General features: G+C 51.3%; 10 protein-coding genes; 6 read left to right on the forward strand and 4 right to left on the reverse strand.

The window, feature by feature from the left end:
• Nucleotides 1-150: 150 nt before the first annotated feature.
• RCC_10052 (uncharacterized protein) lies at nt 151-719 on the forward strand (the record flags this gene model as incomplete). XM_023775285.1 has 2 exons in its annotated part: nt 151-236; nt 308-719. The coding sequence occupies 2 exons, from the start codon at nt 151-153 to the stop codon at nt 717-719; spliced, it is 498 nt and encodes a 165-aa protein (XP_023631053.1).
• A 560-nt stretch (nt 720-1,279) lies between these two features.
• On the forward strand, nt 1,280-2,062 carry RCC_10053 (uncharacterized protein; the record flags this gene model as incomplete). Its single annotated transcript, XM_023775286.1, has 1 exon — nt 1,280-2,062. One exon carries the CDS (start codon nt 1,280-1,282, stop codon nt 2,060-2,062), a length of 783 nt encoding a protein of 260 aa, XP_023631054.1.
• A 187-nt stretch (nt 2,063-2,249) lies between these two features.
• RCC_10054 (uncharacterized protein) lies at nt 2,250-2,635 on the reverse strand (the record flags this gene model as incomplete). XM_023775287.1 has 2 exons in its annotated part: nt 2,250-2,499; nt 2,556-2,635. 2 exons carry the CDS (start codon nt 2,633-2,635, stop codon nt 2,250-2,252), a joined length of 330 nt encoding a protein of 109 aa, XP_023631055.1.
• Nucleotides 2,636-2,940: 305 nt separating this feature from the next.
• On the reverse strand, nt 2,941-3,483 carry RCC_10055 (uncharacterized protein; the record flags this gene model as incomplete). Its single annotated transcript, XM_023775288.1, has 1 exon — nt 2,941-3,483. One exon carries the CDS (start codon nt 3,481-3,483, stop codon nt 2,941-2,943), a length of 543 nt encoding a protein of 180 aa, XP_023631056.1.
• Nucleotides 3,484-3,887: 404 nt separating this feature from the next.
• Nucleotides 3,888-4,238, reverse strand: RCC_10056 (uncharacterized protein; the record flags this gene model as incomplete). The annotated part of the gene is made up of 1 exon (XM_023775289.1): nt 3,888-4,238. The coding sequence occupies one exon, from the start codon at nt 4,236-4,238 to the stop codon at nt 3,888-3,890; it is 351 nt and encodes a 116-aa protein (XP_023631057.1).
• A 1,585-nt stretch (nt 4,239-5,823) lies between these two features.
• Nucleotides 5,824-7,434, forward strand: RCC_10057 (related to serine/threonine-protein kinase RIO1; the record flags this gene model as incomplete). Its single annotated transcript, XM_023775290.1, has 1 exon — nt 5,824-7,434. One exon carries the CDS (start codon nt 5,824-5,826, stop codon nt 7,432-7,434), a length of 1,611 nt encoding a protein of 536 aa, XP_023631058.1.
• Nucleotides 7,435-8,935: 1,501 nt separating this feature from the next.
• RCC_10058 (related to oxidase) lies at nt 8,936-10,459 on the forward strand (the record flags this gene model as incomplete). XM_023775291.1 has 5 exons in its annotated part: nt 8,936-9,210; nt 9,264-9,677; nt 9,735-9,911; nt 9,966-10,088; nt 10,144-10,459. The coding sequence occupies 5 exons, from the start codon at nt 8,936-8,938 to the stop codon at nt 10,457-10,459; spliced, it is 1,305 nt and encodes a 434-aa protein (XP_023631059.1).
• Nucleotides 10,460-10,941: 482 nt separating this feature from the next.
• On the forward strand, nt 10,942-12,180 carry RCC_10059 (uncharacterized protein; the record flags this gene model as incomplete). Its single annotated transcript, XM_023775292.1, has 1 exon — nt 10,942-12,180. The coding sequence occupies one exon, from the start codon at nt 10,942-10,944 to the stop codon at nt 12,178-12,180; it is 1,239 nt and encodes a 412-aa protein (XP_023631060.1).
• A 55-nt stretch (nt 12,181-12,235) lies between these two features.
• Nucleotides 12,236-13,798, reverse strand: RCC_10060 (probable homoserine O-acetyltransferase; the record flags this gene model as incomplete). The annotated part of the gene is made up of 1 exon (XM_023775293.1): nt 12,236-13,798. The coding sequence occupies one exon, from the start codon at nt 13,796-13,798 to the stop codon at nt 12,236-12,238; it is 1,563 nt and encodes a 520-aa protein (XP_023631061.1).
• A 562-nt stretch (nt 13,799-14,360) lies between these two features.
• RCC_10061 (uncharacterized protein) lies at nt 14,361-14,915 on the forward strand (the record flags this gene model as incomplete). The annotated part of the gene is made up of 1 exon (XM_023775294.1): nt 14,361-14,915. One exon carries the CDS (start codon nt 14,361-14,363, stop codon nt 14,913-14,915), a length of 555 nt encoding a protein of 184 aa, XP_023631062.1.
• Nucleotides 14,916-15,025: the final 110 nt, after the last annotated feature.

Genomic DNA, 15,025 nt, shown 5'->3' on the forward strand with positions numbered 1-15,025 from the left:
TTTGAGGGACTTTGTATTGTATTGTAAAACTTCAATAGGTTTTGAGGGACTTTGTATTGTATTGGATCAAAAAGATATGCTGCCTCACTTCGCTCGTTCCCTCGCACTCCATTAACACAATACATMGACTCTCAACAGCAAACACACGACATGGCTTCTATGCTGGGGATTGCCAATCGCAAGCACCGTCCTTCCATCATCAAGAGAATCAAGAGAAAGCAGCAGCAGAACCTGACGTATGCTTGCTAGCTCTTCCAATTTCTGAAGATGTGCGACTGACTCTGTCGTAGAAACGCTCTGAAAAAAGTCATGTTCATTATGCCGAAGATGCCAAACAGAAGACCGATGGCGAGAAGCTGGCGTGGAAGCTCAAGAGAGCCAAGGATGAGCTGGGAACTGGGAATACATTGAAGTTCGGCCAATTCGGCTCCAGAACTACTACTTCGAAGAAGATTCGTGAAGAGCAGGTTCTTCTGGAACTCCAGAGCTCGAAGGAATGGCAGTCGGCGTCGGAAATGGAGCAGAAGACCATGGAGCACGAAGCGGTCATGAGACTTGCGGACCATCACTACAAGCAACTCAAGCTTGTCTTCGAAGTTGAGAAGCGGCGCGAGATTGATCCAACCGATGATTTCGAGGCGAAGAAGCTGGCGCTGGATGAGATGGAACACAGTGAGGACAAGACAGATGCGTGGCTCACGGGTGTCTATGGTTGTTGATTGTGGACTCTTCTCACATCTTCTATAATTGTGTTTGTGTACGTTTAGCAAACACCTTTAGCAGGTATATTAACCTGCTAAGGCCTAGATAGGACAATTCAAGCACTTAGGTCTTCTCATAGCCAGTTTCAACAATGGTGATGATTTCTGCTGAATCTGAACTATTTGGAGTGAGATTGGAAACGTTGATTCGGGGTATGAATCTACAGCAATGACGCTCAAGCCCTGGAGGCGGAGTGATCCCGCATAGCAAGAAACATAACTTCTATAGTCAGACCAGGCAAACTACATGAAGTTCAAGCTGGATCACACTAAATTTTCTTTCAAACACAGCGTCTTCGTAAAAATCAGTGTAAATGCTTTCCAGTCATGCAGGGGTACAGCTGCCCTACCTCATTCAAGCCGATTCGCATGTGACAGCCAAGAACGGACGACCCGCCGATCAGCATGACTAACCCCCGCTAAGCTTCCCCACATCGCGAGCGTGGAACCTTCCCGTCACGTCAACCTTCCAAAGTTCATCCAAAACACTCTTCCTCAAAATTCCCAAGCAACCAACCATGCCAGCCGCACCCTCCAAACGACAAAAAGGCGTCAAAATCTCGCGTCACTTCCTCATCGGAAATGAAGCGCACAATCTACCCTACCCAGGCTACACGCATCCCGCCCCGGAAAATCACACCAAAGGCTGGAAAGTCTTTGTGCGCCCCCTTCCCAATGGGCCGGATATGACGACCTGGCTCAAAAAAGTCCAGTTCAAACTACACTTCACCTACCAGGATGCATCCCGGACGATCGAAGCGCCGGGGCCGTTTGAGGTGATGGAGACCGGGTATGGAGAATTTGACGTCGAGATCCGGCTGTATTTCGCTCAGGAAGCGAGTGAGAAGGCGGTATATCGGAGTCACTTTTTGCAGTTGCAGCCGTATGGAACGGAGGAGCAGAAGGCGAGGCAGGAGAAGGAGAATAAGGTCGTTAGTGAGAGGTTGGAGACGATTGAGTTCAATGAGCCGACGACAGAATTTTATCGGAGCTTGACGAGTGAGAGTCAGTTTGATTGGTTGAAGAGTAAGAAGGGGAGGGGCAAGGGGAAGCAGCCGGTGATGGTGTTTGAAGGAGATGTGGAGCCTACGGCGCAGTTGCCGGAGAGACCTCCAGATGGTGGAAAGGAGGGTGCGGTGGGGTATGGTGGACAGTGGAGCGTGGTGTACGAAAGACAGGTGGTGGCTGAGTTGGAGCAGTGTAAGAAGCGGTTGGAGAAGGAGTTGGAGGAAGAGAAGAAGTTGCAGGAAGAGCGGCGACGGCAGATGCAGGAGGTGGGCGAGAAGATTGCTGCCAAGTGATTGATTGAGGATGGCATGAGCCATCGTGAGGATTTAGCGAGGTGTTCGGACTGGCTGATTTGAAGGTACCACGGAATATGATAACCACGAAGTCTCCCCACTCTTCACACTCGCTGGAGCCTTCTGTGAATCTCCATCAAGCATGTCCGGCATGTTGACGATAGACCATCGACTGTTTGATCGGCTCTCATCCCGCCTGGATGGCATCGTTGACTTGGCCAATCCACTCCTCGACCGTGTTCCAACTCCAGGAGCGCTCTACCAATCGATACTCCTCGACGTCCCCCTCGCCAATAATGGCACTTCGATCTCCACTTCCATCCTCGCTGCCAACTTTCTGCACCACCGTAGCGTCGGTCGGGATCCAATTCGCTTCGAGGTTCCTCAAGCTCAAATCCAGTCTGWGATGAAAGGCTTTGAGCTCTTCCATTGCCTCACTACTTCAAATTAGCATTGAAATCGCCTTTGGCTATTGTTGTAAGCTGGGACGAACCGAAGTGTCTTGTTCTTGAGTGCTTCCTTGACGGCGTCGAATAGCAAGTGATTCGAGCCCGATTGGCCTGGAGAGGACATGGTCGACATTTCCAGCAGAGGTGTTGATAGCAGTGCGATGGAGGAAGGAATCTTTTGAACAAGTAGGTGATATGCAGTGCTGCCTGCTCATTGTGAATGATGAAAATTGTACAGTATGAAGTGAATCAGCGCATAGAAGCTGCAACAATGCGATTCACATGGAGCTTTTTGCAGATCGTCTCGGCGGCTTAAAGACACGAGTCTCGCTGTATTGACCTGACTCCGAAGAAGCAAACAGCAAGACCTCGACCTGCGCATCATATGCGAATGTTCCAACGCCTGAGCCCATATCTGCCCGGTAGCGATCAAGCATCATCAGCCCAAAGCTCAAGAGCATCACACACCTTCCTCGTCCAATCCTCGACCGTATCCCAAGTCTTCCCCCCGCGTTGTGGTGGTTCCTCTGCCCACGCAGCCTCCTGCAGTAGCTTCCACTCCTTCTCGAACCCATGCAGCAAATACCTATTCACCATCGTAGGCGGCTGCGGTGGTCGGCGGTAGCATGTGACAACCACGGTTTCGCGAGGACCTCTCTTCCTGTCGGCTTTTACCGCCGCCTTGTGGGAAGCCTTCTTCTTGTCTGCCTTCTTCTTGTCTGCCTTTTCCGCCGCCTGCCGAGCGGCTTTTTTCTTATTCGCCTTGCTCACCATCTCCCATTCCTTCAGCTGCGCCAAAGTGAAACTCGTGCCCGGCTTCACTTCTATTGTAGGTTCAATTTTGCGTTTCTTATATGCGCCGTTGCGGTCGATGGGGTGGCCGCTACTGCTCAACGCACGTATTGAGGAGATGGTGATCGGTCTGCTGTCCTTCAGGTCGACGAGCAGTCCGACGAGTCTCCCAGGAGGCATAATTCTTGAGATGTTGGAGCTTGTGCGACGGGGTGCGCGGTCGAGATGGATTTTGAGATTTCTTTGTCTCGGAAATCGCTGGTATGTTCTGGTGGGAAGAGGATGTGGTAGGGATAACGGTGGTAATCATCCGGTGGATTGACGGTGGCGCGAGTGAATGCATGGATAAGTGATTGAGGGAATGAGAAGTGAAGTAGGAAACATCGGAGGTGTATTTACCAAGATCTCTTAAGATCGCCTTGTGCCTCCCGCATGGAACCGCAAATTTAGTGGCAGGCGCCTTGGTGACAATTCGAACTTGAAGAATGCTAGCAGAGGGCGATATTGAAGGGCGATATTGAAGGGTGAGAAAAGACAGTTGATATGAGAGGAGAAATACCTGCATCCCGATCTGTCCTCTATCATCAAGACACCACCTCGACCGCTTCATGCAGCTCTCTCTCTCCGTCAGAGACAATGTCTCCGTACGGGAAGCCATATTCTTCATCCAGCTTCCAACCGTCTGCGCCCAATTTCTCCAGTGCTTCTTCCTGGTCCATAAACAGCTCATGATGACCGTCAGCATCGCCGTCTTTCCCAATAATATCTCCTGCGTCCCTCCGGACGTGTTGGTGCTTTCCCACCCACCTCACACCCAACGCCTTCTCGATCGCACCGAGATCTCGATCCCACTTCTCCACCATGGCAGCCTTCACACCATCATCCCATACCGTGACATGCTCTGGGCCCTCCAGCATCTTATCGCGAACCTTCATCTTGACACTTGAAAAGACAATGTCCGTCTCCTTCAGCACCCTCCAAGCCCTCTCCAGGTCGCCACTCAGCGCGACCTGCTCAAGAAACCAGTGGTCCCCTCTACTTCGACTAGTAACCCACTCTCCTTCCACTCCAGGCGGTCTCTCTAACGCTCTCGCCCGTCTCCGACTAGGAGAGACTTTCCACATCTCCCATTCTCTCCAAACAGCATCGCTCTCTTTACACCTCGCAAGAACAGCAACCCAACCATGTAGAAATTGCCAATCATGCCTCTCTATAAAGCTACCCAAATGGCACGGCGGCATCTCACAATCTCCTTCAAAGCCCATCAGGACTTGTAACAATTCCCCTCTCTTCCATCTGCCGTTGCGAATCTCCCCAAGTCCACGATTTCCAATACTGCATTTCGCGATGATGGAACGAAACATGTTACTGCTCATCCCTCTTCCATCCCTCCGCAAAGCTCTTAGATGCCTCTTCATACTCTTCAAACTCCGTGCTCTAGCCGCGAATTTCAACGCCATGTATCGAAGTTGTGGGTCCACACTGATGAATTCTGTTTGTTCGAAGCGCCATATGATTGCGTTGAGCGTTTGCAATACCTCGGGATCAGAGATGGTGGCCCTACAACGATACAGAGCTCTGATGAGAGGTTCTTCCAAGGCAGAAAGAGCAATAGCGGCTTGGGGAGAGGTGGTGAGTGCCGTTGCTACAATGCGTAGAATTGCCTGTGGGGTGCTGGATTGTAGGAGCTGGAGACGCAGAATTCCACGTATTGCTTTGCTACCGAATGCAGCCTTGAGATTCCGGCGAAATACATCATGAGGGATCAAGGTTGGACTAGGAGATGGCAGGCGAGGCGGTATGATTTGGCGGCCGGAGGGATGAGGCGGGAATGGATTGCGGAGGGAGCGAAGGACGGCAAGACGGTTGTCTCGGTTCGTGGAGAGGGYCGAGAAAGAGAGATCTGGTCGAGATTGGGGGAGAAAGTCATCTCCGGGCGGTTTGATCGCTACAGCAGCTGTGCTTTGAGAGCGGCGCCGAATGGCGTTGATGCTTCGAGGTCGACGCGAGAGGAGGAATTGCCGAGATTGACAGGTGAGGCAGACAGAGGACGATCGCCGCGCTCCTACAATCACCATCCTCAGTGGGGTTATAATGGGATTGTTGAAAGAAATGGCTCCATCGCGGGAATGAGGAACATTGGTTGGGAATCGATGAGTGGAGTATCAAATGGGAAGATGTAGTCATTCATCCATTGGCGCTAAGCTGGAATGGYTTTCAATCAACGGACACAGGAATGATATCGTGAGCATCGTTGATCGCATGTCCCGCGCAACAGGTCGAGCAGAATGGTCTGTATCTTGTTACATGTTTATGAAGCAAGGACGGRATGTGGAACGGTGGTGCACAAGCCAATCCACTGTTTCTCGAAGCAAGTGTGCTGGCTTTGGTGGGGTGAATTGATGGCGTCACATCAATCGATCGTGCCCTGAAGATCTCCACCAAAAAGTTCATCTCAAGTCCAGTCATAGGTACACCCACCTTCAACCTTGACCGCCTCTTATTGCCAACCTCGCAAACATGGCCGCTCCAGCCCAACCACCGCATAGATACGTCGAGAACGAGGGCTACATCGACCTCAACTCTACAGCTCCCGCCATGCCCGGTTCCGCCACCGATACCGCACCTGCAGACGACTTCGACGACGATGAAAACTACGACAGCATCTTCGCCGACTCGGAGGAGGAAGATGAGACTCTCCTCGGTGCCTCCAACCCATCGGATTATACCAAAGCATACAACCGCCAACGCAAACTCAACGATAACAACATCCCCGCTGCACAAAAGCCAAAGGCAAATCCTCAATTGAATACCGCTGCAGCCGTGGACGATCATATCAAATCACTTTCGCGCCACACTGCAAAACTTCGAATCAACGACATGGAGGCTGGCGTCACCAAATCGCATGCTGGGGCGGAAAAGTCAGATCGTGCGACCACCGAACAGGTCCTTGATCCCCGCACACGAATGATGATGTTGCAGATGTTGAATCGAAACATTGTTAGCGAGATCAATGGCGTGATATCGACGGGGAAAGAGGCGAACGTCTACCACGCGGTGACAATTCCTCAGGAAGAGGAGGAGGGCGGGAAAGAGTTGAACAGGGCGATCAAGGTCTACAAGACGAGTATCCTCGTATTCAAGGATCGAGACAAGTATGTCACTGGTGAACATCGTTTCAGACATGGATACAACAAAAGTAACAACCGCGCCATGGTGAAGGTGTGGGCGGAGAAGGAGTTTAGAAATCTGAGAAGATTACATGCTGCCGGGATTCCATGTCCCGAACCGGTGTATCTCAAGGCACATGTCTTGGTCATGTCTTTCTTGGGCAACAGCAAGGGTTATCCGGCGCCGAGACTGCGGGATGTTGAGTTCGAGGCCGAAGAGGCAGCGGCAAGGTGGAGAGAGGTGTATGTGGAGCTGCTGGGATACATGCGGAGGATGTATCAGGTCTGCAAGCTTGTGCACGCAGATCTCAGCGAGTACAACTTGCTATATTGGAAGGGAAAGTTGATAGTCATCGATGTCAGCCAGAGTGTGGAGCCGGACCATCCCAGATCGTTGGAGTTCCTGAGAATGGATGTCAAGAACGTGAGCGACTTTTTCAGGAGAAAGGGAGTAGAAACGCTTTCGGAGAGAAAGGTTTTTGGATTTGTGAGTCGAGGTGAAGGTGCGGTTGAGGAGGACGGTATGAAGCTTGCGATTGAGAAATTGTTCGACGAGGGCGATGATGAGGAGAATACGGAGGTCGACAACGAGGTCTTCCGACAGCAATACATCCCACAGAATCTGGAGCAGGTCTACGATATCGAGAGAGACGGCGAGAGGAGAGAAAAGGGCGAGGGTCTGGTCTACGATGGCTTGCTTGCTGAGGAGAAGAAGAAGGACGAAGAGGGTGCAGACGCCGACGACGATGACTCTGATAGTCAAGATGGCTCTTCTTCCGGGGAAGGCTCACATCAAGATTGGGAGACTGGACCTCCGAGAGGGAGACGATTCGAGGACAAGGATGCCAAGAAGGAGCACAAGAAGGCCGTCAAAGAGGCAAAACGGGAATCGCGGAAGGAAAAGATGCCGAAGCATGTCAAGAAAAAGCTGGTTGGACAGGGCAGTCGAGGGAAGAAGTGATGAGCGGAGAACCGGTACAGTGGTAAACCGTCCTATGGTAAAGACGGAAATGCTTTTCAACGCTATCACGTGTGCGACGGACGTAGATGGGAACGGTACGAATAAATGATCAGATCACGGTCGACAAAACGAATCATGAAGAGGGTGTTGCAAATTCTAAGCTAACAACGCTACTGCCGGCGAAGGTCTTGGACTGCCACAATCGCATGTTTGCGGACAGAAAGAGTACTGCCAAGACGTATCCGGACATGAGGAGACGGAGCGGGACCGGAGCTTTGTAACTCATACTACCTCCGTTCACAGTGTCACTACTTCCAAGGTTCTCTGCAGGGCCTGTTTAATCGTCCCCTCACTACTAACGCAGTAACCCATGTACCTGCTTTCACACGCACCGCCACCACTAGTCTGCATTCATCCGCCTGCCGATGCACGTCAGCTCGATCGCAACCACACGGAGATCCTCTTCGCCATCGTCCTCCATCTTGCATGTCTGATTCATGATGAATCCGACAATACCAGGACTATGACACCAAGCTGCTGGCCGACATCTCCAATCCTCGATCGCGAATGCACTTTCCGAACACAGCCACGCTACCCAAAGTCACTTAATAGCAGTCCGTCGAAAGTATGACAATAACCTAGCATGGCACGTGCCGATGAAGTGGAGATGGTACACCGTACCGCAAAGTGAGGTCCACTCAGGGCAAAATTTCATTTATGCGAGGAACAGAGATACCTACAGAGATGGCTCTTGTGGACCAAATGTTCAGAGGACCCACCACAGCGGCTGAGAAGAGCAACGCAGAAGCTCGTTGATGCCCTGCAGTGGGGAATATTCCGTCATCGAGCTTGAAGAAAAACCGCGGCTTGAAAGTCTCGGCGGCTTGGACGCAGGAGGTGCTCTGTTGTACCTCGAGATGTATACCAAGCAATCGAGTGGCGAAGAGGAATCCACCCGCTAAATGACCACAGACGTGTAGGTCATGATGAACCTCACCTCAATATTGATCCTACAAGCCAAGCGGTCTCACCACGCAAAAGTTGTACGTACCTCCAAACTGACCGCCACCCCATCATCCTGAAGCCCGACGTCGAGGGCCTGGCTTCGCTTAGAGGCGATCGTCTGAAAACTTCCTAATATGGTAGGTCACCCACCTCACCCTTTCCCCAGAGAAAAGCCAAGGTTCAGAACTAGTAGTATGATCTGCAGTGGGGAAACCGTGAAGGGTGAAGTCTACTGATTTGGATGCTCTAGGCTGAGACAGTGGACAAATCAAGAGCCTCTGAATGGCGAATCCCATGCGCCACGACAGATCTCTTCTCCTCTGAGTATGTTGACAGGCCGTGCGCCTGAACAGACTTTTTGTCGTCGCATAGCATGCATCTCCAAATGTTGGCTGGACTGCTCGGTAGTTGCGGCTTCTCGATTAAGTATATAGTATACCCCTTCTCGAGGCTCTCTTTTCGCTCCCACCACTGATCCTTCCGCCAAAAAATCATCATGAAGGTCTCCTCAGCCCCTGCCCTGATGGGCGCATTTGCCTCCCTGGCAGCTGCCTTCCCGGCAGCAGTGTTCGAGATGGTCAACAACCCAGAGATCGCTGCTCGCGCTGCCGAGATGGCTGGCAAACCCGATGCTGCCGACGCTCAGAAGACTTTCGAGCCCGTTCCAATGTGGAGTGAAGAACAATTCATCGATGTATCCGAGGGCAGCGGCCATGAATACATTGCTCCCGACTTCAGCAAAGGCGATCTTCGTGGATTGTGCCCAGGCCTGTAAGAATGATGGTGATTGATCACGCAACAATGCAGTACTAATCCCTGTGCAGCAACGCCATGGCTAACCACGGCTTCCTCCCCCGTAACGGATATGCCACGATTTCTCAATTCGTCGACGCCACCACCAAGACTGTAGGAATGGGTTCGATTCTCGCAGTCTTCCTTGCCGTCCTCGGAGCCTCGATTGATGGCGATGGTACTTCTTGGTCCATTGGTGGCACGCCAGGACCAGGAATCGGTGGCCCACTTGCCAAGTTCGGCAACGGCATCAGCGGTTCGCACAACAAGTACGACAGCGATGGCTCGCCTACCCGTGGCGATCTGTACCAGTACGGTAACAGCTTCAAGCTCGTTCAGAGCCAGTGGGATGAGCTTATCGCGATGACTCCAAGTGGCAAGGTCACGCTCCAGGACTTGTCGGACTTCCGCTCGAAGCGATTCGACGAGCAGGTCGCGAACAACCCGTATGCACCTCTCCGCCATGGATGATCAATGTTGGCCGTCCACTGACTTATCAACAGATACTTCTTCTTGGGACCCTTCACTGGTGTGCTCGTCACACCCGCTGCCTACACTTTCATTTTCCGTTTCATGGCCAACCACACCCAGGAGAACCCATACGGTGAACTCACCCACGAGACTCWTGCTACGTGGTTCGGAATGACCAACAACAACGGCGTCTACACCCACCAGCCTGGGTAAGCCTACATCACAGACCTCAAAGACTTCAGCAGTCGCTAATCCTCTTACAGTTCGGAGAAGTTCCCACAGAACTGGTACAGACGTGCTTTCGCCTACCCATACGATACCCCTTACTTCTTCGGAGACGCTGGCAACATGATTGCTCAACACCCCAAGTTCGCCAGCATCGGAGGGTAAGTTACCACATCACTCCACCTCACCTGAAATCCACACTGACACAGACATTAGCAACACCGGCAAGGTCAACACCTTCACTGGCATCAACGTCGAGGACTTCACCGGAGGTATCATGAACGGCAAGACCCTCCTGGAAGGAAACAACCTCGCCTGTCTTGGATTCCAATTCGCCGCTCAGGCCAAGCCTGACCTTCTCAACGTCCTGAACCCCCTCACCAACGCCCTGGCTCCTCTGACCGATTCTCTGAGCGGTTTGATGAGTTCGTTGAGCTGTCCTCAGCTGAAGGCTCTCGACAAGGCGCAGTTGGAAATGTTCCCGGGTTACAGAGAGTCGTTCCCGGGTTACGATGCCTCGAACGTGTATTAAGTGCATGTAAGTTGGTTCATGTGTGATGCATAACCTACTTGAGCATCCGAGAAAAATTCTTGTATTTAAATTTTTTGTTATGGATGATACTTATGAAATTATGAGATTTTGAGGATTGTCTATAGATCTCGAGCTCGACATTATTCCTGACAAGATTGTTCTGCCAGGCCTAGGTGTAACTGAAACTGTGATAAAATGAAGGTCTGAATCCTCCTTATCATCCTCCAAGCCACTTTGTCAGGAAAATTGACGGCGTCTTACTCGCGGTTCATCACGATCGACAAATATCCACACGCCATCAATACCACAAAGTTTGATTAAAGAAACTTGGCATCGATTCAACGTCGTCCACCACGTTCGCTTCGAGAAACCTTGGTGCCTGGTCGCGCGCGGCTAAAAGTTTCTCCCTCTACACATTTCACATCACATCAAATTCTGAACCAAATTTCACCCATGCACGTCAAAAGGTCAAAAAAAAAACAATGCCAGTCACCTTCTTCACCCTGCCACAAAATGTGCGAGAAAAGGTATATGAGTATGTATGGTGTGGCAATTTGGCGCATATTGTAGAGCCGGATATCAAGAAGTCTTTGGGACGAGAAGGAGTTAGATTTCCAGAGGATATTGAGGCGAGATATCCACCGCCAGAAGACGAAGATGAAGATGAAGAGGAAGAGGACGAGGAAGAGGAGTCCAGAGATGGAAATTCCGCCGACGAGGAAGAGGACGAGGAAGAAGATGAAGACTGGCAAAACGAAGCCAACAGCAGCACTCCAAACAAATCAATCACAGACCCCGCCGCCAAAGATATCTCGTCCGAAACCTCCAACAAACCCAACGACTCCGAAGAACAATCATCTCTCGAAGCTGAAGCAAGCGGACAACGCTACAAACTCCAATCCCTGCAACCCCTCAACACATCCCTCCTAAAAACCTCCCGTAACCTCAACATCGAAGCCCTGCCCATCTTCTACAGCACGACGACTTTCCTCTTCGATGCCACGGGCTCCACTGTCCTGAATTTCCTACGTAATCTTCCGGATCGCGCTAGGAATTCTATCGCGCAAATCACATTGACGAGCGCTACCATGCTCATGGACGATGGCGATGATGAAGAAGAAGAAGAAGCATTTTCTGGAAATGTCTGGACGGGGTCTATGAAATTTCCTAAAACTACAGATCCACCGATGATGATTACATCCATGGGAGCTTTCCTATCCTCAAAACTCCCAGCGTTGGAAATTATATCCTTTTATTTCCCCTTCGGAGGTGGAGAAGATGGATATCCTACATGGGCTCCCACAGAACTCTTAATACTCCTCTGGCATCGCAAAATCTCCCTTTTAAATTTCATCTTCTTGGGAAAACATGTAGMTGCTACCTTGAGGGAATCTTCGGGAAGTGAGGAGTGCTATGAGATTTTAATGGGGGATTGGGGAGAAGATGCGGAAATTAATCTTGGGGAACATATCTTTGAGTTGAAGAATCCGGCGCCGGAGGAGGAGGAGGAGGGAGAGGTTTCGGAGGAGGAGTTTAGGGAGAGGTGTCGGGTTTATTTTGCTGCGAGGGATGAGTTTGCCAAGGAGATTGATCGGGGTGATGAGGGGTTGATTTGGGAGTGGGGTGATCGGAGGGTTGAGATGGGAGGGGATGGGAATGTGCAGGCGGTCGTGTCGATGTGGATGACGGCTGAGGGGGAGGAGCACGTTGAAGGATCATGAACAATGGTGGAAGGGGCATGAAGAATGCGTGTGGATTACAAGACTGGTATTGATATCATCCCAAGAACCGCCTGATTTCTCCTCCAACACCCTCCAGATCTAGCAGGAAGGTATCATGTCCAAACAGACTGCGATCCTCACCCAGCTCGACATGAGTAACGCTTCGATTGCCTACCCTTCTCAGCGTCTCGGCAATCTCGCGTTGTTGCCAAGCAGGGAACAAAATATCAGAAGCAACGCCCAGTACGAGTGTAGGCGTATCCCTCAACGGCGCAAGGCCCTTGATCAGATCTTCAGGAGGACCTGAAGAGACTGTTTGATTTGCTTCCCCAGCCATGAGGTCCGCCGAAGACTCGGTCTCCTCGTACGGCTGATCCGGAATGGACAAAGTACACCGATCTTCTTTTGCTTGCTCCAAGAAGGACCCCTGCAACTTGTCGGCGTTTGCTTGTCGGCGATTGGCGGTGGCATCTTGCAGCTCCTTACCCAGGTCGAACAAATCCATTGCTTTGCTCACATACAGCAAGCTGTTTGCATCGTATTCCAAACACCACTTCTCCCCCGCGTGGTCCAGATAGGTTTCGATGAGGAAATCCGGGCAGAGGGCAGGCGGTTTACTCGCATCTGCACGTTGACGCCCGAAACGATTCTCCCATTCCGGTCCCGAGCGATATGTGATGGTCGCAATCTGACGTGCAAGCTTCATGCCCGTGTGTGGTGGAATACTGGTGTAGTAATTGCCTCTGGTCTTTGCCCAATTGGGATCGTTCATGAGAACTTGACGCTGTGTATGTCGCATCGCAATGCTATAAGGATGACTTCGTGCACACCCGGAGACGGAGACGATTCGTGCTACTCTTTCCGTGTCCATTATACCTGCCGCTAGCGATTGCATGCCTCCCATACTGCAGCCCACGCTGGCATACAGTTTTTGAATGCCCATCTCGTCTAGCAATCGGAATTGAGCGCGTACCATGTCCTGCATGGTAAGAACGGGAAAGCTGGTGCCATAATGCTTCCCACCCAAGGGATCGATACTGCTTGGTCCCGTGCTTCCATAGCATCCTCCTAGTACGTTTGTACATATGACAAAGTATTTGTCCGTATCCAATGGTGCTCCGGGTCCAATGAACTTTTCCCACCATCCTGGTTTGGAGTTGGTCTCGGTGCTGTGAGCATGACTGCTGGCACTCAATCCCGTGTGTAGAAGGATGGCGTTGCTCTTGTCTGTATTTAATGTCCCCCACGCTTCCCATGCGATGTCAAATTCGGGCAAAATCCCACCCCAATCGAGCAGCATTGGCTCTGCAGAATGAAAGGTCTCATGTTTGCCGGTGGTGTAGGAAGGTTCGGGTCCTGAGAGCGATCGTTTGCTGGCGAGCTTTCGAGTCCGGTCTTCGGCACTATCGAGACATGGGAAGGAGAGCTGGGGATTGGAAATGGATCGACCAGCTGGGAGGTCGTCTTTGATGGGTTGCGCTGCGAATGCTTGGGCGGGTTTGGGTGTTTCCTGGTGGATGGATCGACGGACGTTGACACTGACTTTATGGGGCTTCTGGGCTCTGGAGACTTTAGCAGCTACTCTTGACACACTACGGATTGTTCTCGGGGCGCTCATTGTGCTCGAGAGGTTGTAGGTCAGACTTGGACGTCCAAACGCGAATGAAGACGAGACGGGTCGCCGATGACGGGAGCACGATTACTAAGGTAACTTCCATGCCGGCAGATTTATCAGCACTCTCGACCTCTTGCCTCGTCCTCTGCTCTACTACCTAACGTACCACAATGGCATCTCGAGCCAGCAATTAGAGTGAACTAAACCTGCAGCCATGCTGATGCATTAAAAGACTGCCCAAGATGACTGGAGCAATCCCGCTCCCAAAGGACATGGAGAGCTTTATTTACTGCTACAAACAAAACATCGCCTCATTACATCTGCTCGGATTCATCCATCTAGCCGCTGATGAGCAAACCTCGAGAGTCAATTGTCCTCTGTATTTGTTCAACAGCGAGGCTATAAGTAGGGGTTCCATTTCCCCCTTCTTTCCCTCTCCATCTCCTCAAGAACCGTGGACAACTCCACAACTTCCTCCCTTTGTGCCTTGCAATCAAGCGTTCACCTCTCCTTCCCAATCACGAACTTCTCCCCAATCCAACCCTCCCTCAACCCCCTCCCAGCAATGTCCGACTCGGAAAGCGACCTCTGCCACCACAGCCATCGACGCAGAAGAGCACCCCTCATCGCATTCTACGGTCCAATAGGAGGAGGAAATACATACCCAGCCAACAGACCCGCCACCACCTACCAAAGCTACAGCAGCGACCCACCCTACGACCACCTCCCAGACTATCCCCGAGTCCGTCTCGCCGAAAGGAGAAGCACATCGCCCCCTCCTCCTCCTCATCCTTCACGAAGATATTCCTGGATGACAGAAACCATGGAACGTCTCTCCGCAGAAATCAAAACCTGCGGCTTCGAACCCCGGAAACTTACCAAGACGGAAGAGAAAATTTCTACTGCTGATGGGAAGCGGTGCAAGGAAGATCATCGAGTGAAAATCGAGGGTATGAATGCCAAGATGACCAAATTGGAGGATGCTATGAAGAGTGTGCAGGATACTTTGCAGAGTTGCTTGTTGAGATTGAGGAGAGGGGAGGATGTAGTGGCCATCACGAGAGAGTGGCGGGAGTTGCAAGAGCCCGTGTGGAGACAGAGGAGATTTTTGGAGTACTGATCGCTACTTGTATATTTCTTGACAAAAGTCTTGATTAATTTCAAGGGATCGAAATAGCAGAAGTGTCAGGCTTGCATTTTGCCACATACATCATATCTACATCTCTAATG

Source organism: Ramularia collo-cygni (assembly GCF_900074925.1).
Source record: "Ramularia collo-cygni strain URUG2 genome assembly, contig: RCC_scaffold20, whole genome shotgun sequence".
Taxonomy (NCBI): Eukaryota; Fungi; Ascomycota; class Dothideomycetes; order Mycosphaerellales; family Mycosphaerellaceae; genus Ramularia; species Ramularia collo-cygni.